We start from the raw sequence: 24691 nt of genomic DNA on the forward strand, positions 1-24691 counted from the left end.
GCAGGCGCTATTTCTAACGCTATAGCGCCTGCAAAACGCCCTGGTGTGAAAGGGGTCTAAGAAGCCTCTGATGCTCAACGTATATGAGGACATGCAAGTATGCGTCCTTGATGTCCAAGGACGCCAAGAAATCCCCCCTGATGGAGTGCAGCGACCACGGAGCGAACCGATTCCATCCTGAATTTTTGTACTTTCATAGCTTCTGACGCCATGCTGACCCACTCTCGCCTTTCACCACTAGGGACCTAAGGCAAGCCACAAAAAATGCCCACCCCCCTAGCTGCCACAGACTGAGGGGCCCTCTTGTTTTTAGGCTATTTTTTAAGTATCTGTGTGTTGCCATGTGGGAGGACTGCCATGGCAGATTCTTGCAGCCATGGTTTCCCCGCGCTCTCACGCATTTTTTTGTTGAGGGTGCCCGCTGCCATTTTCTAGTAGCCTCAGTTTTGCTTTACTCTAACGCTGGGTGGCTGGTTCAGTCTGGAACAGCGCAAAACTGACACAGAACACCTCATCGGCACAGGGGAGAGCTGACGTCAGCAGCGCAGTACCTGGGTCAGGATAGTGAGTCCTGCGGGGTGCCCCTCAGTCTGTGGCAGCTAGGGGGGTGGGCATTTTTTTCTTTTTCTCTGAAGTTGGTTGACGGACACAGCAGGAAGCAGAGTGAGGGGGTATAGCCAGTAGGACCGACCCTGGGCAGTACTGTGCAGTTTTGATGTTCTGCCTAGTCCTCTCCTGAAGGTGGCAATATAACAATAAGGTCAAGATTAAAGGTGCTGTGTCCGTCAATGAACTGCAGAGAGAAGGATTTTACGGTGAGTACAAAAAGGAAGTCTCAGAATACGCAGGTTGTTCCTTCGGAGTCTATTTTCCAGGTCATCGGTGTGATTAGCATGATGGTTAGTTTGCGAGCCCACTATTTTAAGACTGGATGGATATAAATCAATGATTTTTTTTACATTTAAAAAAAATCTGTTTTTTTTTTTATTTATTTAGATTTTTATCAAATTTTAATAAAATGCTTTTGGAGTAAAAATCAAATTTTTTATTTTATTTAAGATGCATTAAAAATGTAGCTTATTAAGCATGAAATGGAGCTTTGTTATGTAGCCTGAGGCTTTCTGCAATATTTAAATTTTTGGTAAACTCATTCAATGAATTCAAGCTGAGATAACATGCACTGCATTGATGCATTCACACAATTTCAGAGTAACCATGAGATAAAACAAAGCTGGGGAATATTCCTTTATCCCATTGTTTTGCAAATCTATGTACACTACAAACTGATTGATTTTGGTTATGATATCGCTGTTTTACTAACCTGACAGCTTATTATTCTAAATAGGAAACCTTCATTTTGTTTACATATATTAAATATTCTAACTACCAGCAAGAATAAGTCCTTGCATTTAAAAAGCATCTGTAATTTCAGAACCATCGTGGCAGCGCCTGTTAGCGGGCATCCACTTACCTGCTGCCGCCACGTCCCTCACCTTGTTGTGTCACTGCTGCATCACCAGACGTCCCATTAAAGTGAATGGGACTATCGGTGAGTCAACAGCGGGTCAGAGGAGGATCTGCTGTGAGACAAACGACAGTTGCTTTTTTAAAATTATGATTTAAATCAAGCCTTTTTACTAGTGATTTAAATCAAATCCACTCTGCTTTCAAGATGTCACTGCATGGGGCCCAACTCATCCTCTATGGTGCTCATCCGGCCTTCAAGAGCACATGTGCGCTCCTGTACTTTCTGCATATTGCATCACGTGATCGTGACATCCTCTCTGAGATGATGGAATTGAGTGGAGAGGGAGGTCAGAGTATGGTTACCGTTCCGCGCAGCCACACACATCCTTGAGTGTCGGCTCCTGTGCAGGACTAGGTAAAGAAGAATGACTAGCATCAGGCCAGTTCTCTCTGCCCCCCTCCTTCCACCTTGACCCACTCCACCATGACATCCCCCTCTGTTACCTCGATTGGTGCTGCAGTCAATGTCCTCGCAGCTTTCTCAGTCACAGGTGTGGCAGGGGCCATCTTGGCAGAGGTAATCATTGCCTCACTCCTGGAAAAACGTTCCAGCTGCTCTGCTACACTTCTGCCTCCATCTTTGTCATGGAACGGGCCATGGAATTTGAGCTGCACGATTTTGGATTTTTTTTTTTTTGCTTAGAGTAAACATCACAGTTCTCTCTTGATTCTTGGTGTAACATCATCTTTCACATTATACAAAAAAATTGGGCTAACCTTACGGTTTGTAAAGTTAGCCTAATTTCTTTTTTTTTTATGTGAAAGATGTTGCTCTCTTTTTCCTAAAAACAAACAAAAAAAAAATGCAACAGTCTTCATTTTATTCTCCAGGGTCTCTGCAAAAAAATAAAAAATGTGTTCATGTATGCATGTGTGCGTGCGCGCGTGTGTGTATGTATATATATATGTGTGTGTGTGTGTGTGTATGTGTGTATAATATATATATATATATATATATATATATATATATATATATATATATATATATATATATATATATATATATATATATATATAATATTTATTTAGAGGTCGACCGATATGGGTTTTTCTCTGGCCGATGCCGATATTTAAATATCATGGCGGCCGATATATGATGTCGATTTTTTTTTTTTTTTTTTTTTTTTGGGCCGATATGTTAGGCTGATTTTTATTTTATTTCTATTTTATTTTGTTTCCCTTTTTTTTATTTATTTTTTTTTTTTATCCTACTTCATCTCATAAAATCTAACAGACACCTTTTCCCACTGGGCAGTTTTTCAGGCGCTTTTGGGCTAAAAATAGAGCCTGTAAAGTGCCTGCAAAATGGCGCCCCGGCAGTCCGTGTGAAAGACAGAGTGCTTTCACACTGAGGCAATGCGCTGGCAGGATGTTAAAAAAAATAAAAAAAAAAATAAATAAAAGTCCTGCAAGCAGCATGTTTGGCGTGGTGTATACCACTCCTCCACCACTCCTGCCCATTGATATTAATGAGCACCACTGCCGAAGCGCATGCAATGCGATTTGGCAGCGGTGCTTCACGGGCGCATTTAACCTTTTTCCTCGGCCGCTAGCTGGGTTATATGTGCCCCACTAGCAGCCGAATAGCGACGCTAAAATGATGGTAAAGCGCCGCTAAAACTAGCAGCGTTTTTACCATCAACGCATGCCCACTCCAGTGTGAAAGCAGCCTTCATAAGTGATACAGAAAATGTCTTACATTAAACATTTACTAAACAAAACAAACCTCCAATCAGTTTACTTGTATGTATGATTTAGATAAAAAACAAAAAAACTATATATTAAATAAAAACAGGTAGTCAAAACTTTTGGACGAAAAAAAAAATGGGCTAACTAAAAACTACTGTTTTTTTTTTTTTTATTTATTTTTAAATCATTTAGTGTATTTTTTTCCCCAAAAAATTGCATTTGAAAGACCTCTGCGCAAATGCGTGTGACATAAAATATTGCAACAACTGCTATTTTATTCCCTAGGATCTCTGCTAAAAAAATATATATAATTTTTGGGGGGTCTAAGTGATTTTCTGGCAGAAAATACAGGATTTTTACTTTTTTTTTTTTTTTTTTACTAAGTGTCAGAAAAGATTTAGTCTTTAAATGGTTAAACTGAGAACTCTACACACAGAGTGGAGTTCATTCATTCAAGTGTAAACATTGTATCTCTTTGCTCTTTTCTTGGCAGACTGCCCAGAGAGGAGGAAAGTCGCTTCTATGAAGACTCGGGCAACTTGAATTGACTTCTATTACAAGTCATTTGCAAGTCGCGCTGTAGTTCTAAATCGGCCTTTTTATCAGCACAATCGGCCAATGGCGATTAATTAAAAAACGGCAAATATCGGCCGGCCGATATAGCAGTCGACCTCTAATTCGAAGTAATTTTATGGCAAAAACTACAGATTTTAACTTGTAAGCAACAAATGTCTGACCCTCCTTTACAGACAGAAATGCATTCCTTTCAGGGGTGCCCACTTTCCCCTTTAATTTTTAACCTAATACTGGAGCCCTTAGCCAACCTTATCAGAGTACACCCTGACATTACAGGCTTCCATACCCACAAATCTGAACATGTCATCAGCTTATTCGCAGATGACATAATTCTGATGCTTACGAATCCTGAAACTTCCCTGGCTTCGGTACATGCAGTCCTACAAATGTTTAATAAAGTATCTTATTATAGGGTGAATGAAAGCAAATCTTACGTACTAGGAATAGGAATACATCCATTTTTACAAAGAGAGCTCAGTTCACGGTTTCCATACGCTTGGAGCAATGATGGGGTCAAATACCTAGGGATTTTCCTGACTGCGTCCACCAGAAAACTATTCTCGGCCAATTATACGCCCTTTCTTAACTCTCTGCCATTGAAACTTCAGGATCTAGCTAAAGCTGAGCTGCTTTGGTCAGGACGTTTGGCAGCGTTTAAAATGGTGCTATTACCACAGATCCTTTATTCAGGGCACTACCCATTCTAGTCCCCAACTCATATTTTACCAAAATGCAATCTATAATTAATAAATTCTTATGGAAAGGGAAGAAAGCAAGATGGGTCTTCAATAAATCGATAGCAGTGAGGAGAGCAGGGGGGGTGGGGAATGTATTGATTAAAGACTACTACACGGCCTTGGTTCTCGCGCAACTGAGAACGTGGTTCCCAAACTCACCCAAAGCAAAATGGCAGGAACTGAAGGAGTTCCAGATTTCAGGTACCATTACCTATAATTTAATGGCTAACACTCTCAAACGGACGTCTAATGTCTCTCTGGCCCCAACAATCCGAGCATCCTTACAGGCCTGGAAGATATTACTTGATACGCATCACACCAACACTCCTCTATCTTCAATTCAGATACCTCTTACATGCTTATCGGAGATTATTCCAGATCTCCGGATAACGCATTGGGTCAGGAAAGAGGTTAACACCATTGCTGACCTACTCATAGGACCCTCCATGAAAACGTTTAGGTCGCTGCAAATCGAATTTGGTCTTGGGGATTCTGACCAATATAGGTACACCCAAATACAACATTTTCTAAAAGACAACTCTCCTATCTCGATTGAACTACTGTGGAGGGTTTTCCTCTACTTCACTAATGCATCCACCAACATTAAGGGAATTTCCCTGTTTTACAACTCAATAAATGATAAATTGTCGTTTACCAAAAGCTCTAATATTATGGCTTGGGAACACGACTGGGGAGCCCAATACCCTACAGGCACTTCAAATCACGTACTCTGCCACCAAGTGTATCAACTTATGGGAATTAACGCAAAAAATACTCCTGAGGTGATGTCTAACTCCCTACAGAGTGTCCAAATTCGATAAACGAGCATCCCCATTGTGTTGGAGGCAGTGCGGTTGTGTGGGCACGCTCTTTCACATTTTGTGGGATTGTGCTAGCATTCAAACACCCTGGGACAAAGTGTTCTATGCGATTGAGAGAATCTTAAAACTACAGATTCCCAAAAACCCAGGTATGGCTATTCTCTCACTTGACATAGATACACTACCCAAAAATGCAAGAGACTGGTAATCATGACACACTGGGGAGATCAAAATCCCCCTGATTTGAGAGAAATAATACTTACTACCAATGCTCATGCCAAATATGAGATCATGTTTGCTTCATCCCAGGGCAAATATGCGATGGTACAGGCACCATGGAAACCGTGGACTGACTGGTACAGATCAGAATGACATCTCTATAACGGCTTTGCCTAATTAAGTAATAGGTGAAAATTACAATTGGCATAAGGGACTGTGTATATATGTTCTTTCTTTTTTGTGTTGCTCTTCTTCTATCTCTTGTTTTTACAAACTCTGTATAGAACTCTGTTCAAATCATGCTACCTTTTACTCCCTCCCTCAATGCAAGATCAAAGATACTGAATTTTATTAGTTTCAGGGTTTTACCCATTCAATAGAATTATAAAACCAACCGGGAGGGGCGGGGGGTCCTTTATGCCCTAAACACAGTGTGAACCCAGTTGGGGTGTGGGGCTGGAGGAAACCTAGCTCTTCCACTGTATAGGAAATGAGAGGGGTTGACATCGCTCTACCCTAGCTTTAGCCCAAATGAGGTTTGAACTGTATAAGATATATCTAGTATGGCCGTTTAGGCCATGCAAACAAATGCTGTTTATTTTCTTAAGATGCAAATTTTACACTCTGTTTGAAGTAAGTTTGTATACCTTCTGAATACTTTAATAAAAATTTTATTGAGAAAAAAAAAAGTGCATTACTTTGATCTAAAAGAACCAAGATATTGTTTCTCTTTATTGCTGTTGATAAACATTTGCCTGGGGAGTTTTTTTTTTCCTTTCTTTTTGACAGCTCTGCTTGGCACTGTACTTTAACATGAATCACCTGAAGGTATTGAAATCGCATTAACGATTTTTTAATCGTGCAGCTCTTGTATTTATGTATGTGTGTGTGTATATTTGTATGTGTGTATTCCCCCACTGACAGTTAAAATGTGTAAATAAAAAATAAATAAAATAAAATGGCAATTATCAGTCGTTAAGGAGGGCGGCTGCCGCGTCCTTAACAAATGATGACTCATTTAGTTGTCAGTGGGGAACTAAAATCCCAGCAATTGGAGCTGTGTAAAAAAAAAAAAAAAAAAAAAAGAAAAGCAGCTCGGCAATGTTTATCAACAATGTTGCTCAGGTGAAAGATAAACATTGTTTCTTTTTGTATCCTACAGCTTTTCTTCATCTACAGATCAAAGGGGATGAGCTTTGGTCTGCAGATTTTTTTAATTTTTTTTTTTGGTTCCTCCATTTAACCCTTTACCCCAATCAACATTTTCTTCACTTATAATTTTATAAACTATTAAAAATGAAAACTTTTTTCTTTATCGTACATCACGGGACACAGAGTCATAGTAATTACTATGTGGGTTATAGGCCACCTTCAGGTGATGGATACTGGCACACCCTAAGAAGGAAGTCCACTCCCTATATAACCCCTCACACTACTGGGAGTACCTCCTGTTTTTTTTCACCAGTGTCTTAGGTGTTGGTCACGAGTAACAATGTGCTATGCTGAGCTCCACCGGAATATTCCTTGTTGGGACAGGCTATGCAACTGGATCCATTCAAAGTGTCTCTTTGGGCCAAATTGAATGGTACCTGGGTCTCGTGGCGGAAGAAACAAGGTTTAGCCGATAACACTTCTCTTTTTAGGGTGCTGGACCCCAGGATCCAGTGCTTTGTTTTTTTTCAGCCATAAAGTTTTCCTCTGCGGTGGGTGCTTTACAGGTCCAGGAGTGTTTGATCCCCCCCCCGATAAAAATGGGCCCTGGTTCCTGAAGGTTTTTTTTTTTTTTTTTTTTTTTTTATTACGGAGCCCACTATGAGGGGAGAAGATTGGGTCTGTTGGTTTTACAACAGAAACTCTGCTGTGGGAAAGGTAAGTGGTGATTTCTAAAGGAATATAATTTTCTTATGACTTGTCTCCTTTTAAAAGTCACCACCGAGGGCTGTATAGAGCACATAACTTGTCATGCTTTCCTCTGATAACTCTATCAGCAGAAGCTGCAGCTTTCCCTCCGGTTAGCAGTCCCAAGCCTCCGGTAAGATGTTGGGGGGGGGGATTTTTTTTCTCCAAACCTGGACAAAAAAGCTTTCCCTCTCTCCCTAGATAGAGCGGGAAGCCAGAACGATCATGGGATGCTGCTCCATTTTCCACAGCCTCTGCACGGCGGTTCTGTCCGCTCTCCTCCTCCCTGCCCACCCTGCACACTTGCCAATCCCGTCGGATCGAAGGCCCACACTCGTGCGGGGAAACCGCTCTTTAAAAAAAAAAAAGGGGGTGTGGTGGGAATATGGAGGGGGCGTGGCTTAGCACTGCGTTGACATGCAGCAACGTCCAGCGTTGGGACTACATTTAAAAACTGTTTTGCTGACTGCAGCTGTTGGAAAAACACTAGAGCAAAAAGGGGGCATGTAAGTGGGACACAGATATTCCCTTGGTACATTTACTAAAGCACATGGCTGAGCACGAACAGCGGCAGTTGCTGGACTATTTGCTCAAGTAGCAGGGGCAATTTCTTCTGATAGTACCTCTGCATTTGTGCATCGGGCTATGGTCAGAAGGGGAGGCAGAATCGCCCCCAAAAATCTCAAAAGGGACTCCCTCAAGCTCAAAAAAGCCTAAACTTATCTCTACAATGGGATCCTCCCCTGAGAGATCTGAGGTGGCTGGTCAGAGTGAGCCATCAGGGCTGTCAAATGTTGCAACTGTTTTCAACACTGCAGCCCCTGTCTATATTACTGAAGAGTTTTTTTTTCTGCAGCCATGATGGGTTTGGAAGAAAGGTATTAATCGCATCCCAGTGTGGGACAAAATGCGTCGGATCCCCTTCCATTACCGAGGACCCTCCAAACTGAGGAACTGGGGGTGGGAGAAGACTAATTTCTCTCAGGGGAACGTGAGGAGGCTGATGGCGACTCTTATGAGGGGTCAAATTCGGAAGATCAGCTGCATCTGAAAGACTGGTGCAGTCTCTTACTGAAATGGTCCGTTCCACATTTATGCTACCCCGAACTGAGTCGGTTGATGAGCCCACTTCTTGTTTGGGTTCGCTAAAGCCTCCTCAAGCTGTTCATGCCTTTCCTGTCCATCCATTGCTGGAAAAGCTTATGTATTCTGAGTGGGATCACCCAGATAAGCTTTTTTCCCCTCCTAAAAAGTTTTCAACACTTGATTCTATGGAGGAAAAATGCACTAAGAAGTGGGGGATACGAGCAATTGACATTGCTATATCCTCTGTGAATAAAAGTTTGACTTGTCCGGTAGGCAATGCTCAAATGCTTAGGGATCCAATGGATAAGAAGTTGGAATTCTTATTAGACCCTTATTAGGCACTTTTTCTCTGGAAGGTTCAGTGACTCGGCCTGAGCTGGCAGCAATTGGTGTATGTCAGTCCTTGAGAGACCAATTTAAACAGATGCTCAAGGTTATTCCAGATCAGCAGGTGCAGGATTTAGCAGAGCTACCAGGGGCTTTATGTTTTGCTATAGACACTATGAGGGATTCTATTCTCCAGGCCCTCATGCCTTAAGCTTGGGCTGGTGCATATGCGTAGAATCTTATGGTTGAAAAAGTGGTTCAGCCAAAGCGCCATGCAAAAAGTTCCTGTTCCTGGCTAGTTTTCCATTTCATGGTGAATGGCTGTTCGGGGATGGCTTGGATAGATACATCCAAAAAATTTCTAGTGGAAAAAGTACCTTTTTTACCAGTTAAGAGGAGTAAACGTATTTCATTTAAACAAGCTCATTCTCCAGTGCCAGGGGCATCTGCCTCCAGACAGTCACAATGGGCTCCACCATCAAGTTCAAGAGGCAAACCTCAGGGTCAACCCCAGGGACAAAAATTCCTGGGGGAAGAAACCTACAAGACAATTCAAAAGCCTCCTTATGAAGGGGTGCCCCCACTCGTTTGCGTGGGGGGAAGACTTCTTCTTCAGTTCTCAATGGTCTGGCAGGAACAGTGTCAAGACAGATGGATGACTTCCTCAATAACTCTAGGGTACAAACTAGAGTTCTAGAAGTTTCCGTCTCCTCCTTTTCTCAGATCAAATGTTCCCAGGGATCCAGAGAAAAATACATCTTTCAAGCATTGGACCATCTTTTGTCTCAAAAGGTGTTATCGGTGCTCCCCATGCAAGAGCAGGGATGGCGATATTATTCAAACCTTTTCATAGTACCAAAACCAAATGGAGATGTCACACCCATTCTAGATCTCAAAGATCTAAACCAGTTTCTGATCCTGGCTCCTCCTCTAGCCAAATTAAGGGCCCAAGGTATAACTATTATAGCTTACCTAGATGATCTGCTCTTGATAGACCAGTCGGTAGCCCGCTTAGACCAAAGTATGGTCACTGCAGCCAACTACCTAGAATACCTAGGTTGGATTCTCAACGTAGGGAGATTAGAATACTTGGGTCTGATCATAAATACAGCCCAGAAAAGGGTATTCTTGCTCCAGGTGAAGATCAGTGCCATAAAGGAAATCATTCAGGAGGTCAAGGCAAAGAAGAATCCTTCTATTCAACTTTTCAGGAGGTTGTTGGGAAAGATGGTGGCTTCATTTAACACTGTTCCTTATGCTCAATTCATTAGAGGCTACTGCAAAACAGTATCCTATCGGCTTGGAACAAATAGGTTCAAGCTCTAGATTTCCCAGTGTGTCTGTCTCCAAGGGTGTGCCGGAGCCTCAGTTGGTGCAGAAGGGAAAATCCTTTCTACCAGTTGCCTGGAAGGTGGTAACAGATGCCAGCCTTTCAGGTTGGGGAGCAGTCCTGGAAGAGGCAACTCTCCAAGGGAAAGGGTCCAGATCAGAATTAACCTTAACCATTAACAGTCTAGAGGTTTGGGCAGCGCGCTTGGCCTTGAGGGCCTGGACGTTCAGGTTACGGAATTGTCCTGTCAGGATCCAATCCGACAATGCCACAGAAGTCGTGCGGCCCAGAGAGAAGTGAATCATAATCTTAACTTGTGCAGAAAACAATGTACCATGCCTATTAGCGGTCTTCATTTCAGGAATAGAAAATTGGCAGGCCGTCTACTTGAGTTGTCAGCCGTTGTTCCCGGGAGAATGGTCCCTGCACCCCAATATTTTCCTGACAATATGCCAAAGATGGGTTATCTCAGATGTAGATCTGTTTATGTCCAGGTTCAACAAAAAGGTTGACAACTTTGTGTCAAGAACAAGGGATCCATTAGCCTTTGGAACAGATGCCTTGGTGTTCCCATGGAATCCGTTCTCACTGATTTATGCATTCCCTCCTTTTCTACTATATAGGAAAAAGTGTTGCGCTAAACAATGAAAATAAATGTGTACAGATCCAAAATGATATCTGTCCCAAGTATGGCCTGTGTAAATATAGAATTTTCAACATACAAGAGAGATAATAGTTATACCATTTCTATTGTGCACATATATATAAATATAAATGAATAAATAATAAAAAATGTGCAGAAATTAACCTTTAGTGAGTGTTGATATAGTGTTTCCAAAAGGGACCATCAATAGTCCCCCCTTAGTATGATGAAAAGTGAAAATATCCTCCAAGTTGTCCAATATATAGTGTATACACTCTTATGTGAACACCGCCACCTAGAACAGATGTAGGCTTACCGAACGCCTATGACCCAAGCGAACATACGCTCGAAGGGTCAAGAAAGCTTTGGTTCAAGACGACTGTGGAGCACTCAAGCCGGCACACAATGGAGCATGGAACTGGATGATGTAAAACTCTTCCAAAGCCAAGTCACCCGAAACCAATATCTTTCGATCAAAGAACAGGTCACACTCCCCTCCTTTTCTACTGCTTCCATGACTTCGCAGGGTCAAGCAGGAAGGGAAGTCAGTGATTCTTGTGGCCCAGAAGATCCTGGTATGCAGAGATCATAAGGATGGCGGTAGGGGACCCGTGGACCCTATCACTACGTCCAGACCTTCTCTCGCAAAGGTCCGGCATCCAATCCTACCTTACAAACACTGAATTTTAACGGTTTGGCTATTGAGACCCATGTTCTGAAGAAGCGTTCCCACTGGTTTAATGCTATCTACCTTGATTAATGCAAGGAAGTCGGCCTCCAGAATCATTATAGAGTCTAGAAGGCATATGTCTCCTGGTGTGAATCCAGGGGTTGGCACCCCAGGAAGTAGGTCATAGGTAGAATCCTTGTCTTTCTGCAGATGGGGTTAGAAATGAAGCCAGCCTTGTGTACTATCAAAGGCCAAGTCTCGGCCTTAATGGTATTATTTCCATGACCACTTGCTTTGCATTCTTGCATTCATAGCTTTATTCAGGGGGTAACGTGACTTAATCCTCTGGTTAGGTCACCCCTAATCCCTTTTGACAAGGACATTTTTTTTTCTGGTAGCCATATCTTCTGCAAGAAGGGTATCTATGTTGGCTTCTCTTTCTTGTAAAGGGCCATATTTAAATATTCACAAGGACAAGGTGGTATTGCGTACTCATCCTAACTTTCTACCGAAGGTAGCGTCAGGTTTTCATCTAAACCAGGATATTATAAGTAATGTAATGCCTCATAGGTAATTTTAACCCTTAGATCTGTATAATGGTATCCTCATCCTCAAATTAAGACAAAAGGAGCGGGTTCACATGGGCTACTCTAGATAAGTTACCATGTAACACCAGTGATATTGGAGGACTGTCTTGATACCCAGTGATTGAAAAAGGGAGATTATCCCACTTAAATCTATTAGGGGCACCACGTGCAAGAACACAAAATAAGACAAATCAGTCCTTTTTAGAGGACCATTAATTTAGTAAAAGGTGGGGGGGGGGGGGGGAGTATAAAAATACCCACCCTGGTAAAAAAAAAATCAATTAATTTAAGTTGGCTGCTCTTTCTTCTAAAGAGCCATATTTAAATATTCACAAGGACATGGTGGTATTGCGTACTCATCCTAACTTTCTACCGAAGGTACTGTCAGGTTTTCATCTAAACCAGGATATTGTTCTACCTTCATTTTTTCCAGAACCCTGTTCTACGGGAGAAAAGTCACTACATTCTCTGGATGTGGTGAGAGCAGTCAAAGTCTACTTAACCACTTGCTTACTGGGCACTTAAACACCCTTCCTGACCAGACCAATTTTCAGCTTTTGGTGCTCTCACACTTTGACAATTACTCAGTCATGCAACACTGTACCCAAATGAATTTTGTGTCATTTTTTTCCCACAAATAGAGCTTTCTTTTGGTGGTATTTGATCACCTCTGGGGTTTTTATTTTTTGCGCTATAAATGAAAAAAGACCGAAAATTTTGAAAAAAAAACGCATATTTCTTTGTTTCTGTGATAATATTTTGCAAATTATAATTTTTTTTTCATAAATTTTGGCCACAATTTATACTGCTACATATCTTTGGTAAAAATAACCCAAATTAGTGGATATTATTTGGTCTTTGTGAAAGTTAGAGAGTCTACAAGCTGTGGTTGCGAATCGCACAAAATTGATCACACCTGATGTACTGGTGGCCTATCTCATTTCTTGTGACCCGAACAAGTCAGGAAAGTACAAATACCCCCCAAATGACCCCTTTTTTGAAAGTAGACATTCCAAAGTATTTACTAAGATGCATGGTGAGGTTTTTGATGTCATCTTTTTCCCACAATTCTTTGCAAAATGAAGATTTTTTTTTTTTTTCTCACAAAATTTTCAATGTAATAGGTTATTTCTCTCACATGGCATGTGTATACCACAAATGACACCCCAAAATACGTTCTGCTACTCCTTCTGAGTATTAAGATACCAAATGTGTCAGACTTTTACACAGCCTGGCCACATACAGAGGCCCAATATTGAAATGGCACCATCAGGCGTTCTAGGAGCATAAATTACACATTTCATTTCTCAACCACCTATTACATTTTTGAAGGCCCTGGAGCACCAGAACAATGGAAATGCCCACAAAGTGACCCCATTTTGGAAAGCTAACACCCCAATGTATAATTTATGAGGCATAATGAGTCGTTTAAATGGTTCATTTTTTTTTTTTTTCCAAAAGTTTTGGGAAAATGTGGAAAAAAAATGAAAACGCATTTTTTTTACGCAAAGTTGTCCATTTATAAGATATTTCCAACACATAGCATGTACATAGCAAAAATGACACCCCAAAATGTGTTTTACTACTCCTCCTGAGTATAACGATACCAAATGTGTGAGACTTTTACACAGCCTGGCCACATACAGAGGCCCAATATTGAAATAGCACCATCAGGCGTTCTAGGAGCATAAATTACACATCTTATTTCTCAACCACCTATTACAGTTTTGAAGGCCCTGGAGCACCAGGACAATGGAAATGGCCACAAAGTGACCCTACGTGGCACTGGAGGCAGATGGCACTGGGGCTGGCAGGTGGCGCTGGCGGCACTGGGGCTGACGGATGGCACTGGGGCTGACGGATGGCACTGGGGCTGACGGATGGCACTGGGGCTGACTTACAGATCACTCTCCCTCCTCACACGCTGTCTCTGTGTGAGGAGGGAGAGACACGGCAATGGGAGATGATCTCATATGTTTACATATGAGATCATCTCCCATTGGCAGCTGCGATCGTGCTGTGAACGGCCTCTTTGATTGGCCGTTCACGGCGATCTGTATTTGCCTGTCTCCGGGAGACACGGCGAATACAAAACTTCCGCGATGCACGCCCCCGGCAGCGTGCATTGCGGAAGTAAACATAAGGCCGTCCAGGGGCCGCCTGCTCTACAGCCGTCATTCGGCTATAGGGCGGGCGGGAGGTGGTTAAAGGCGGCTGTTCAGTTTCGAAAAATTGATGTTTTGTTTGTGTTGCCTGAAGGTCCTAATAGAGGACAGACAGCATCAAAATCTACTATTTCTAAATGGATTCCGCAAGTAATTGTTCAAGCTTATGGTTTGGAGAGGAAGATCCCACCCTCTCAAATCAAAGTGCACTCCACTAGGGCTGTTAGTGCTTCGTGGGCAGTGCATCACCAAGCTTCCGTGGCTCAAATCTGCAAGGCCACAACTTGGTCTAAAGTCCATACATTTACCAGATTCTATCAGGTGGATATAAAAAGGCATAAGTCTTTTGCCTTTGGGCATAGTGTACAGCAGGCAGCAGTATAAGTCCTCTAGTCTCATGGTGCCCTACTTTTGTTGTGTCTCCCTCTCCTCAGTTGGCATTACTGTGGGACTTCCCACATAGTAACTACCATGGTTCTGTGTCCCGTGAAGAAAATAGGATTTTTATAACAGCTTACCTGTAAAATCCTTTTCTTGGAGTACATCACAGGACACAGAGGTCCCTCCCCTATTCTAATACATGTATATTGCTTTGCTACAAAAACTGAGGTACTCCCAGTGGTAGGAGGGTTTATATAAGGAGTGGACTTAACGTCTTAGGGTGTGCCAGTGTCCATCACCTGAAGGTGGCCTATAACCCACATAGTAAATATGGCTCTGTGTCCTCTGTTCTGTGATGTATCCAAGAAAAGGATTTTAAAGGTAAGCTGTTATAAAAATCCTATATTTTTTAGTTTTTGCTTTTGTTTGATATTTTTTAGACAAACCAAAATTAAATGGCCCTTCTGCACAGACCAGAGCAGCACTCGGTCCCAATTAATTACGCACAACCAAAAAAACTGTTTGCTCAAGAAATTTTAGAGTGGTGAGCAATAAAATAGTACAGCAAATGTGTATATATATAAAAAAAATGTTGGGATTTACATACAAAAAAGGTACATATTCACATTCATTGTTTAAAAGTAAGGTCACCGTTCCACCATTGTACATTTAGGATGCCAAAATATTAATTCAATCCATATTCATTTGCAGATACAAATGTCTATGCATTTCATGGGGCAACGCCCACTTCATCAGAAGACCGTTGCAGTTGGTTTGTATGTGCTTCTATAGAAAAACCATGTCAATCTGTAAATAAATTCGAGATTGTGTTCAACAATTAATGGAGAACATAAAGAAGAATTGGATTAAGTGGTACATCCAGTTTCATGGCAAGTGTTTTTCTACGGGAGCTGAGGGTAGCTGTGGACCTGTAGGCAGGGCAGAAAAATGGGCAAGAACCCCGAAGAAACAATGGTTTGAACAGTAAGACCTTAAATGCAATTCTATGAAGAGGTGATTAATAAAAACATGTTGACATACCAGATGGGTTGTGGAGGAAAGTGACCATAAATGCTCAGTATATTAAACTAGGATTATATTATGTGGAGTGATGATGGTGCTGGAAGGGTGTGTATATAATATTGCCAAACAAGAGAGCGAAAACTTTTTTTTAATGTGAATCACAAGTTCAAACTATTGGTACCACTAAGTATAGGTTATCCATAACACTATATGTGAAGAAAATAAGCACTGAAGTCAAGTGCCAAACAAGGAAACATACCTTGATTGAAAATGTGAAGCCCAAAGGACGCTGCAGCATTGAGGGCTGCAGCAAACAGCCAAATGATCAGACAGGGTCTGTGAGTGGAAGGCCCCCGCCTTATACTCAATCTCCTACCAGCGCCATTGAATAGTGAGGTTTGTCCAGACCAAAATCGTTTACTTGCCAAAGCGTACAGCAAAAAATGTATAAGAAAAGCCTGTAATAAAAATATTGTTACTTAACTCTGACTCTCTCTCAAGATTTCTAACTTTCCATCCCATTGTATTCTGTCGGGCACCCTCCCTCAATGACAAATTTGTTCATAGCCACTATACTGGCCATAGAGTAAGAATTAAGAACCTGCCTCTGAGCACTTTCAAGTGTGGAAACTGCAATTATTGTAAATTTATTAACACTGACAAAAATGGGGTCTAAAAATGTCTAGGAAAAAGCCATGTCCTAGACATTTTCGGTAATTGTCACACACAAGCTATTTATCTTTTTGTGCGGGTGTGCTTCATTCTATGTTGGATAGACCATCTGTGAATTCTGGCATAGAATACATGACCACACTTGCGTTATAGAAATATGGACCTTATGTACACCTTTGGGTCACCATGCAGCAGTAGTTCATCAATACCGCCCTTTCGTTTTTAACTTTCTAGCTCTTGAACAGATCCCTCAAAACCCTTGGGGGGCTGACTGGGATAGCACAGGATAGGATTTCTACTCTTTTTAAAGGCTGTCTGTTCTCCAGGACTTAAATACTCTACCTGTTTCAAACCTTTTTCTATCCATTTAACTATTCTTTTGTAATATGCTTTGTGTATCTCAGTTGGTTGTGCTTGTCCTCTAGTATAGTTGTATTACATCCTTGGTACTCGGTCTTATCTATCTTTCTGAATATTCATCTGATCTTTCGGTTTGATCCACCGGGAGCTCCAATGCCATTGGTTTAACGCTTGGTTTCTTTTCCTTTTAGCTTCACTTTCATCTTTTCACTTAAAGAGCAAGTTAACCCTGATGGGTTTTACTTCCTCTTTATTCCCCTGCAAAGTAAAAGCATAATGGGCATTGCATACTAGCCCATTATGTTGAACTTGCCTGCAAACGGATCCCGTAATGTCCCCGCTGGTTGAAGCATCCATCGTTTGCTCCTCTTCTATTCCAGGGCTGCTGACTCCAACTCTGTGACTGGCCTGAGCCACATGACGTCACTCCCACGCATGCGTGCGGGAGCCGCCAGACATGGCATACAATGGGGAAAAAACTTTAGAAATTTAATTTTTCTTCTATTCATCTCTACTCTAACGTTTTCTTTTGTTTTTGTCTTTTCCTTTGGAGCCTAGTAATCCCTTCATTGCAACTGGCCTATGGCCACTTGCAAATGGTTTTGGCATCATGTCTTCTCTCCCCCTCCCGGGGAGGCATGTACAGATTCCTGCTCCCCATGTTTCGATAGTGTTCCTATCCATGAGCGGGACGCATGCACGCTGTCTATGGCATTCACATGATCTGTCATTTTCGCTATGAGCGTCACGAGCTTACGTCATCCCCCGGGCCCCTATGAATAAGCTCAAGGTGGCTGGGGACCCCTCTCGCGTCACACACCCTGATCTTGACAAACCCCTCTATTCAATGGCAATGATCTAACGCCATTGTGTGGGGCTGTAATATGGGTAGAATCTTGTAGCTCCTCCCTATACATGATGCCGTGTAGCAGTTGGCCCTGGTAGGAGATTCTTGGGTATAAAAGGGGGGCCTCCCACTTACAGACCCTGTCCGATCATTTGGCTGTTTGCTGCAATGTCCTTTTGGGCTTCTCGTTTTCAATCCAGGTATGTCTCCTTGTATGGCACTATACTTTAGCACTTCTTTTCTTCACACATAGGCTTATGACTAACCTAAACTTGGTGGCAGTAAGACCTTAATTGAAATTCTATCAAGAAGTGAGGAATAAAAAAAACAAACACAGGTGAGAAGTTGCATACCAGATGGATTGTGGAGGAAAGTGACCATTATATATAACCAGGTAGTAATATCAAGTGGAGTGATGATGGTGCAGGAAGGGCGTGTGTGTGTGTGTGTGCGTGTATATATGTATATATGTGTGTGTGTGTATATATATATATATATATATATATATATATATATATATATATATATATATATATATATATATATATATATATATATATTTTTTTTTTATTATGTGTGTGTGTTGTTTGAACTACCTATAAAGACTAATCTTTTCACATTTTGGTTAATTTTTTCTGGATAAAACCTTTTAAGTTGACTGAACTGTCTGAGCTGGCTTGTCACCTCCTGATCCCTTAAAAAAAAAAAAAAAAAAAAATGTATAATAAAATATGCATATATATATATATAATATAATATAATTTTTTTTTTACATGCATTTTTATTTTATGTTTACTTTATATTTTATGTGAATAAGTCAGAATACATGTTTTTCTGAAGTACAAGGGAATGCTAGCCCCAAATAATTAAACATTTTTTCTTTTCTTATTTCAGCTTCAACATGAGCAGCAACTGCAATTCTGTAGCTCGGGAATTTTTGTCTGATGTCAACAAACTATGCAGCGAAGGAGGAGAAAGCAAGGATGATGATGAAGAAGAAAGCCACATGGCAGTTCTTGGGGAATATCTGTTGTATGGACGTGGACTTGTGCTCCTTACAATGCTCAATGACAGCGTTGATCAGGTAACTGTTAAATAATCAAGTGTGTAAATGTTTTCCGACACAGTTAGGGCACCTGTTGTCCTGTCTGCACAGTACTTGGTGAATGTTGAGTAGAGCTGCAGTAAGTTAGTGATAGAATTCTGTTACTTTTCATCTTTTATCAGCTGTACAGGAAGAAGACGGACGATGGATAGTTTTACAGAAAAAATATATACCATCAAAACTATGCACCCATTTAGCAGTTTTAGTGTGATGTAGATTTATAAGGAACTAAATTGCACTGTAAAAATTCCAAGGACCGGCATAACAAACGTGACGTCAGATGCACCATACCTGCATGTTGGACTGCTTGGTTACTCTTCTTTTGACTTTTGACTTGGTATGCATGTTAACTTCTCTATTAAGACTCTCAGGAATGCGTCCTATTTTTGGCTTATAGTAAGGCAGCAGGGGTTCTTAAAACGGAGCTTACATGGGAGACTTTGTATGTCTCTATAATCAAAAAGCCTCTTTCTTTTCTAACATCAGGGGACACAGCGCCATAGTAATAACTATGTGTGGGTTATTTCGGCATATCAGGTGCTGGACACAGGCATGCCCCTTAAGGCATGAACTTCCCCCATATAACCCCTCCCATTACTGGGAGTTCTTCGGTTTTTTTTTTTTGCCAGTGTCTAAGGTGTTGGGCACATGTAAGGATGTGTGTACTGAGCTCCATGGGCAGTAATTCTTTGAGAGCCAGCCATCCTGACTGGATCCGTTCTCATGTCTCCGTAATGGACTAAATGAACGGTACCCGGGCCTCGTCATCTGGAGACACAAGGTTTTACTTGCGAATGCTTTTAAGCTGGGCCCTGGGATCCAGTACTTTTTGGTAGTAAGGCCAATAAAAGTTTACTGGCAGGGTCTTCTCGCAGGTTCAGGATTGCGGGATTACCTGAGTGTACCCCTGTTCCTGAAGGTTTCCTTACAAGGTCTCGGAGCCTACCGTAGAGGGCGAAGATTGTGTTTTTTTTTTTTTTTTTTATCTCTGACAAACCCTGCTGTGAGGAAAGGTATTGTGTTGTCATGTCTGTGTTACCACTGGAGGCTGTATTGAGCACTCACCATACTGACGCTGGAAACAGCAGAAGCTCCACTCTCCTCTCCGTTCAAGCCAGCTCAGACCCTCAGGTATGAAAGGGGGGGTCTGATCACTTCCTGGGCCCCCAGATTGGCGATTTTGATCTATTTGAATGCCAGCTAGCTGCCTCTTTTTCTTGAAAAAAATAAAAATAAGAAAAAGGAAAAAAAAAAATGTTTAAGGCAAGTCGCGGCCGCTCACATTAATGGAGGATTTAACCCCCGCCGCCGCCTGCCATGATGCTGGCACTCACGCGGGAGATTCGCTTCCCTGTTTGAAACAGGAAGGGGGGAGTTTTTGCGCAGGGGCGCGTGGCTAAATAGCCTCAGACGCCGGCCACATGTGTGGGAAGTAGTTAGAGCTCTGTAAGAGAAGCTAATGCCTGGCTGTGGAGGGACAGAGCAGAGTGGTTGCTGGTCAGGTTTGGTGACACAGGCATTTTCCTTTTGGCAACATTGTACTGTATAGCTAGGATTAATAGCAGTCATTGTACTGTACTATAGCCTAGCAAGTGAAACATTCTTTTGCTGGTACTGCCTCTGCATTGTACTGTAAGCTATTAGTGACAAAGGGACCAGGAACCCCTCTAAGGGTTCTAAGGGGTTAATAGTATACAACAAATTAAAAACCCTTCCAAAAGAATGTCTTTCTTCCTCCTCTGAGAGGTAAAAAGAAAAAATACGGCCAGTCAGATGAAGCCATCAAGGGTAGAACACTTCTGTCCCTGTGTACTTCATACAAACAGGTTTTTCTTCTACCATTTAAAAGATTATTGCTATGATGTCTCTCCATAATAGGACTAAACATAGCAAATTCCCATCTAGTCTTCTGGGCCCTTTTGTTGAGGTGCAGGAGCCTGGGAATCGGGTAGATCTTCCCAAACATTGGAAAATACTTATTTTTCCTCTTCAGAGGTTCCTAACAGGGAGGCAGTAGCCACACAAGTCAGGTGTTTGTCTACTCCCTTACTTAACCCTTTCGTTGCCTGCCACAGGCTCTTGAGGCATCTACCTCTAATAGGGTTCATTTGAACCTCACCCACCTGGGGATGTTTTTTCCTATTCATGCCTAACTTATATATTCTGAATGGGAACATTTCTATGAAAGAAATCGGGGGGGTTCCAGCTATTAATGCTGCAATCACCTCAGTGAGCAGAGACTCACGTGTCCAGTGGATAATGCACTGATGTTAAAGTGGTTGTAAACCCTTACAAACCACTTTGACCTACAGGTAAGCCTAGATTAAGGCTTACCTGTAGGTCCAAGCAATATCTCCTAAACCTATATGGTTTAGGAGATATTTGCCCGAAAATGGGCACCGCTGTCTACGGCGCAGGCGCACTAAACGCGGCAAGTCCAAGAATGGAGCTGCCTAATTTGTCGACTCCCGTGCGCAATGACAGCGGCGGAGCTGCGAGACGCGACTCCCGTGCGCGGGAGTGTCGTCATCGCGAGACGCCACCAGCAAGATGGATGCGGCGGACTACAGGGGACAGCGGCGACTTCGCTGGCTCCTGTGTCAGGTAAGTGACACATAATGAGCTACTATGTGATGCATAGTAGTCCATTATGCTTTACCTTTGCAGGGAAAAAAAGAGGAAGTAAACCCATTAGGGTTTACTTCCTCTTTAAAGGATCCAGCAAGTTAAGGTTGGATTTTCCTTTTACAGACAAGATGTCTTTTGCAGTTCTGGCTGCAATTGGAGTAACTCAGTCCATTAACCCTTTAATGTCTGCTCCACTATTGTGGTGGAGCACATTTTGAGTCCAATGCATTGGAATATGGACTACAAGTGGTTAAAGCGGGAGTCCGCCGGGAGTCCGCGTTTTTTTTTTTTTTTTTTTTTTAAAGCCAGCAGCTACAAATACTGCAGCTGCTGACTTTTTCAAATAGTGACACTTACCTGTCCAGCGCGCCCGCGATGTCGGCACCCGAAGCCGATCTCTCGATCGTCTCTCGGGTGCTGCCGCCGCCATCTTGGGTATGGGAATCAGGAAGTGGAGCCTTTCGGCTTCATTTCCCGGTTCCCTACTGCGCATGCAAGAGTCGCGCTGCGCAATAAGGATGGACCCGCTGCCTCTAGGATCTGTGTGTTTCCCAGCAGGCAGCGGGGGACCTTCGGAAAGGGGCGTAATCTACGCCCCTTTCCGCAGAGAGCTATCCCGGAAGTGGGTGCAGATACCTGTACTGTACAGGTACCTGCACCCCCCTCCCCCCTGAAAGGTGCCAATTGTGGCGCCGGAGGGGGGGAGGATTCCAATGAGCGGAAAGTCCACTTTAGGGTGGACCTCCGCTTTAAGGAACAGGTGTGAGATACTGAAAGTTCTGCCTGATCAGCAGGCCCAGCAAGGGGCTGGTGTATTTGACGCACTGTCTCTCACAGTTGCTATGAAGGACTTGATCGTTTAAGCCCTATGGCTTATACTTGGACTAGTGCATTTTTGCAGAGGTCCATGGCTGAGATATTGATCAGCCGAAGCACCAGGTGAAAACCCTGAGCCAGTCCGTGTCCCTTCCTGGGGTATGACTATTTAGAGTGGATAAGTACATCCAAAAGGGGTAAAGCTCTCTTTACCAATAAAGGAGGTTCAAACAGTTCTCCTTTAATCATGCAGCCTTTCCTAATGCCTGGGGTATCTGCCTTTAGGCAATCTCGACAGGGGCAGCACCAGGATTTTGGGGCAGAAAGCCCATGAAGCAGAAGAATGCTAAGGCCTTCTCGTGAAGGAGCACCCCCACTCGTTTGAGTGAGGGGAAAGGTACTGCGATTCTCTAAGTCTGGCAGGAACAATGTTAAGAGCAGAGTGATTTGTGCGATTTTTTTTTTTTTTCTCTGTTACATTTAGAGATTCAAGAGCCTGGATAGCCCAGTCGGCTTTTGATCTGAGGATCCAGGGTTTGGGTGCCGCCTGTGGGGTCCTTGGGGCTGCTGATACAGCAGTCTTTGTGCAAGAGTATCCGTCTCCTCAAAGAATGCTAACGTTCCAGAGAAAAAGAGAGGTGTCTTTCTGGTCTCTGGATCAGCTGTTATCCCAGCCGGTGATATCAAAAATTCCCTTAGTGGAACAGGGTTTTTTGGCTCAAACCTTTTAAGGTCCCAGAGCCAAGCAGAGAGGTAAGACCCACTCTAGATCTCGGAGATCCGAATCGGCACTTAAACATCCGATCCTTTCATAATTCGATCGGCTGTGTCCATCCTGCAAGGAGGGGAGTTGCATATCTCCATGTGTCAAAGTTTCCTGCTTAGCAGAAATCTCTGCGGTTTGAAATATAAAATAATTTTTTCAATCGTGGCACTGCCATATGGCTTAGCCACAGCACTACGAGTGTTCTGAAAGATTCTGGCACCTCCTTTAGCCAGGTTAAAGGCTCAAGGCATAGCGGTCCTAGCCTATTAGAAGATCTACTTTGAATAGATCATTCAGTCTCAGGTCTAAAACCAGAGTCTGATCTCAGCTGTAGATAGCTGAAATCTCTAGGTTGGTTTCTCAGCCTAGGAAGATTCTCCTTAAAACCATCAAGGAGGTTACTTGGGGGCTGGTTATAGATACCTTACAGAAGAAGGTATTCTTACCCCAGATGTGAATCAGTTCCATTGTAGGACTAATTCAACTTACCAGGAAAGGAAAATTCCTCCATTTTGGCTGCAGGAGATTTTTAGGGGAAATGGTGGCCTCCTTCAAGGCCGTCCCTTATGCGCAGTTGTATTCAAAGACTGTTTCAAGACACCCCCCTGTTGGTCTGGAATAAAGAGGATTCAGGCCTTGTTTATTTCCAATATGTTTGGCTCCCAACATAGGTCAGAGCCTAAATTGGTGGTTATCCAGCAGGAGGGAAAATCTTTATCTTGCAAGGTATTAACAACAGATGCCAGCCTTCTAGGCTGGGGAGCAGCCCTAGAAGAAGATTCTGTCCAGAGGAGATGGTCCAGGTTAGAGGACCTTGCCTATCAACTTTGTTGCAAGTTTCAGGCAGTACATCTGGCCATAGAATCTTGGTGGTCAGATTACGAGACTGTCCTGACAGGATTCAGTCTGACAGAGCCACGGCGGTGGCTTACATCGATCACCAGGGGAGGCATGAGAAGTCGTGCAGCCCAAAAAGAGGTGAATAATGTTCTAGCTTTGGCAGAACACAACACTCCTTGCCTATCTGCAATTTTATTATTTCAAGCGTTCTACTTGAGACACCAACAATTATTTCCGAGAGAATGATCTCTTCACCCCGACCTCTTCCTAGCAGTATGTCAGATGGGGTACTTCGGACATGGACCTATTTGCCATCCAGATTAAGAAGATCAACAACTTTTATGTCAAACAAGGGGTCCGCTAGCAGGCGGAACAGACACATTAGTCTTCCCAGGGGATAAGTTCTCACTGATCTATGTATTTCCTCCAGCTCTGCTACTTCTGCGCCTTCTCCGCAGGATTAAGCAGGAACAGAAGGAGGGGATTTTGGTGGCCCCAGCAGGTCCCAGAAGATCTGAATTTATCGAGATCATAAAGAGGACAGTTGAAGTCCTTTGGACTCTGACATTATAGCCAGACCTTCTTGCAAAGGGTCCGGTATTTTATCCTACTTTACAGACAAGGAGTTTAACGGGTTTGACTGTTGAATCCCACTCTATAAAAAATTGTGGGTGATCTCCTTCAGTAGTGTCTACTTTGACTAATGCCAGAAAGCCAGCTTCCAGAATCACTTACTATAGAATCTGGAAGGCATATGTTCTTGGTATGGATCCAGGGGTTGGCACCCCAGGAAGTATGTCAATAGGCAGGATTCCTGCATAAGGGATCTGATATGAAGCTGGCCTTGACTTTTATCAAGAGCCAGATCCAGGCCGTGTCAATGTCTTTTTCCTATGGCCTCTTGTCCCACTCTTGGTGCATAGCTTATTCAAGGGGTAACACGGTTTATTCCCCCTATCAGGTCACCTCTAAATCCT

General features: G+C 42.7%; 1 protein-coding gene across 2 annotated transcripts in view; it reads left to right on the plus strand.

The window, feature by feature from the left end:
* LYST (lysosomal trafficking regulator) overlaps positions 1-24691 on the plus strand; it is a 568355-nt gene that overhangs the window by 22628 nt on the left and 521036 nt on the right. For both annotated transcript variants that reach the window (XM_077486620.1, XM_077486621.1), the window contains exon 2: positions 18454-18643. In XM_077486620.1, the coding sequence (XP_077342746.1) occupies positions 18461-18643 (183 nt within the window). In that variant the 5' untranslated portion in view covers positions 18454-18460. The remainder of the gene's footprint in view (positions 1-18453; positions 18644-24691) is intronic.

This window comes from Lithobates pipiens, unplaced genomic scaffold (genome assembly GCF_037356315.1).
Source record: "Lithobates pipiens isolate NorthernLeopardFrog02 unplaced genomic scaffold, aLitPip1_a1.2 Scaffold_18, whole genome shotgun sequence".
Taxonomy (NCBI): Eukaryota; Metazoa; Chordata; class Amphibia; order Anura; family Ranidae; genus Lithobates; species Lithobates pipiens.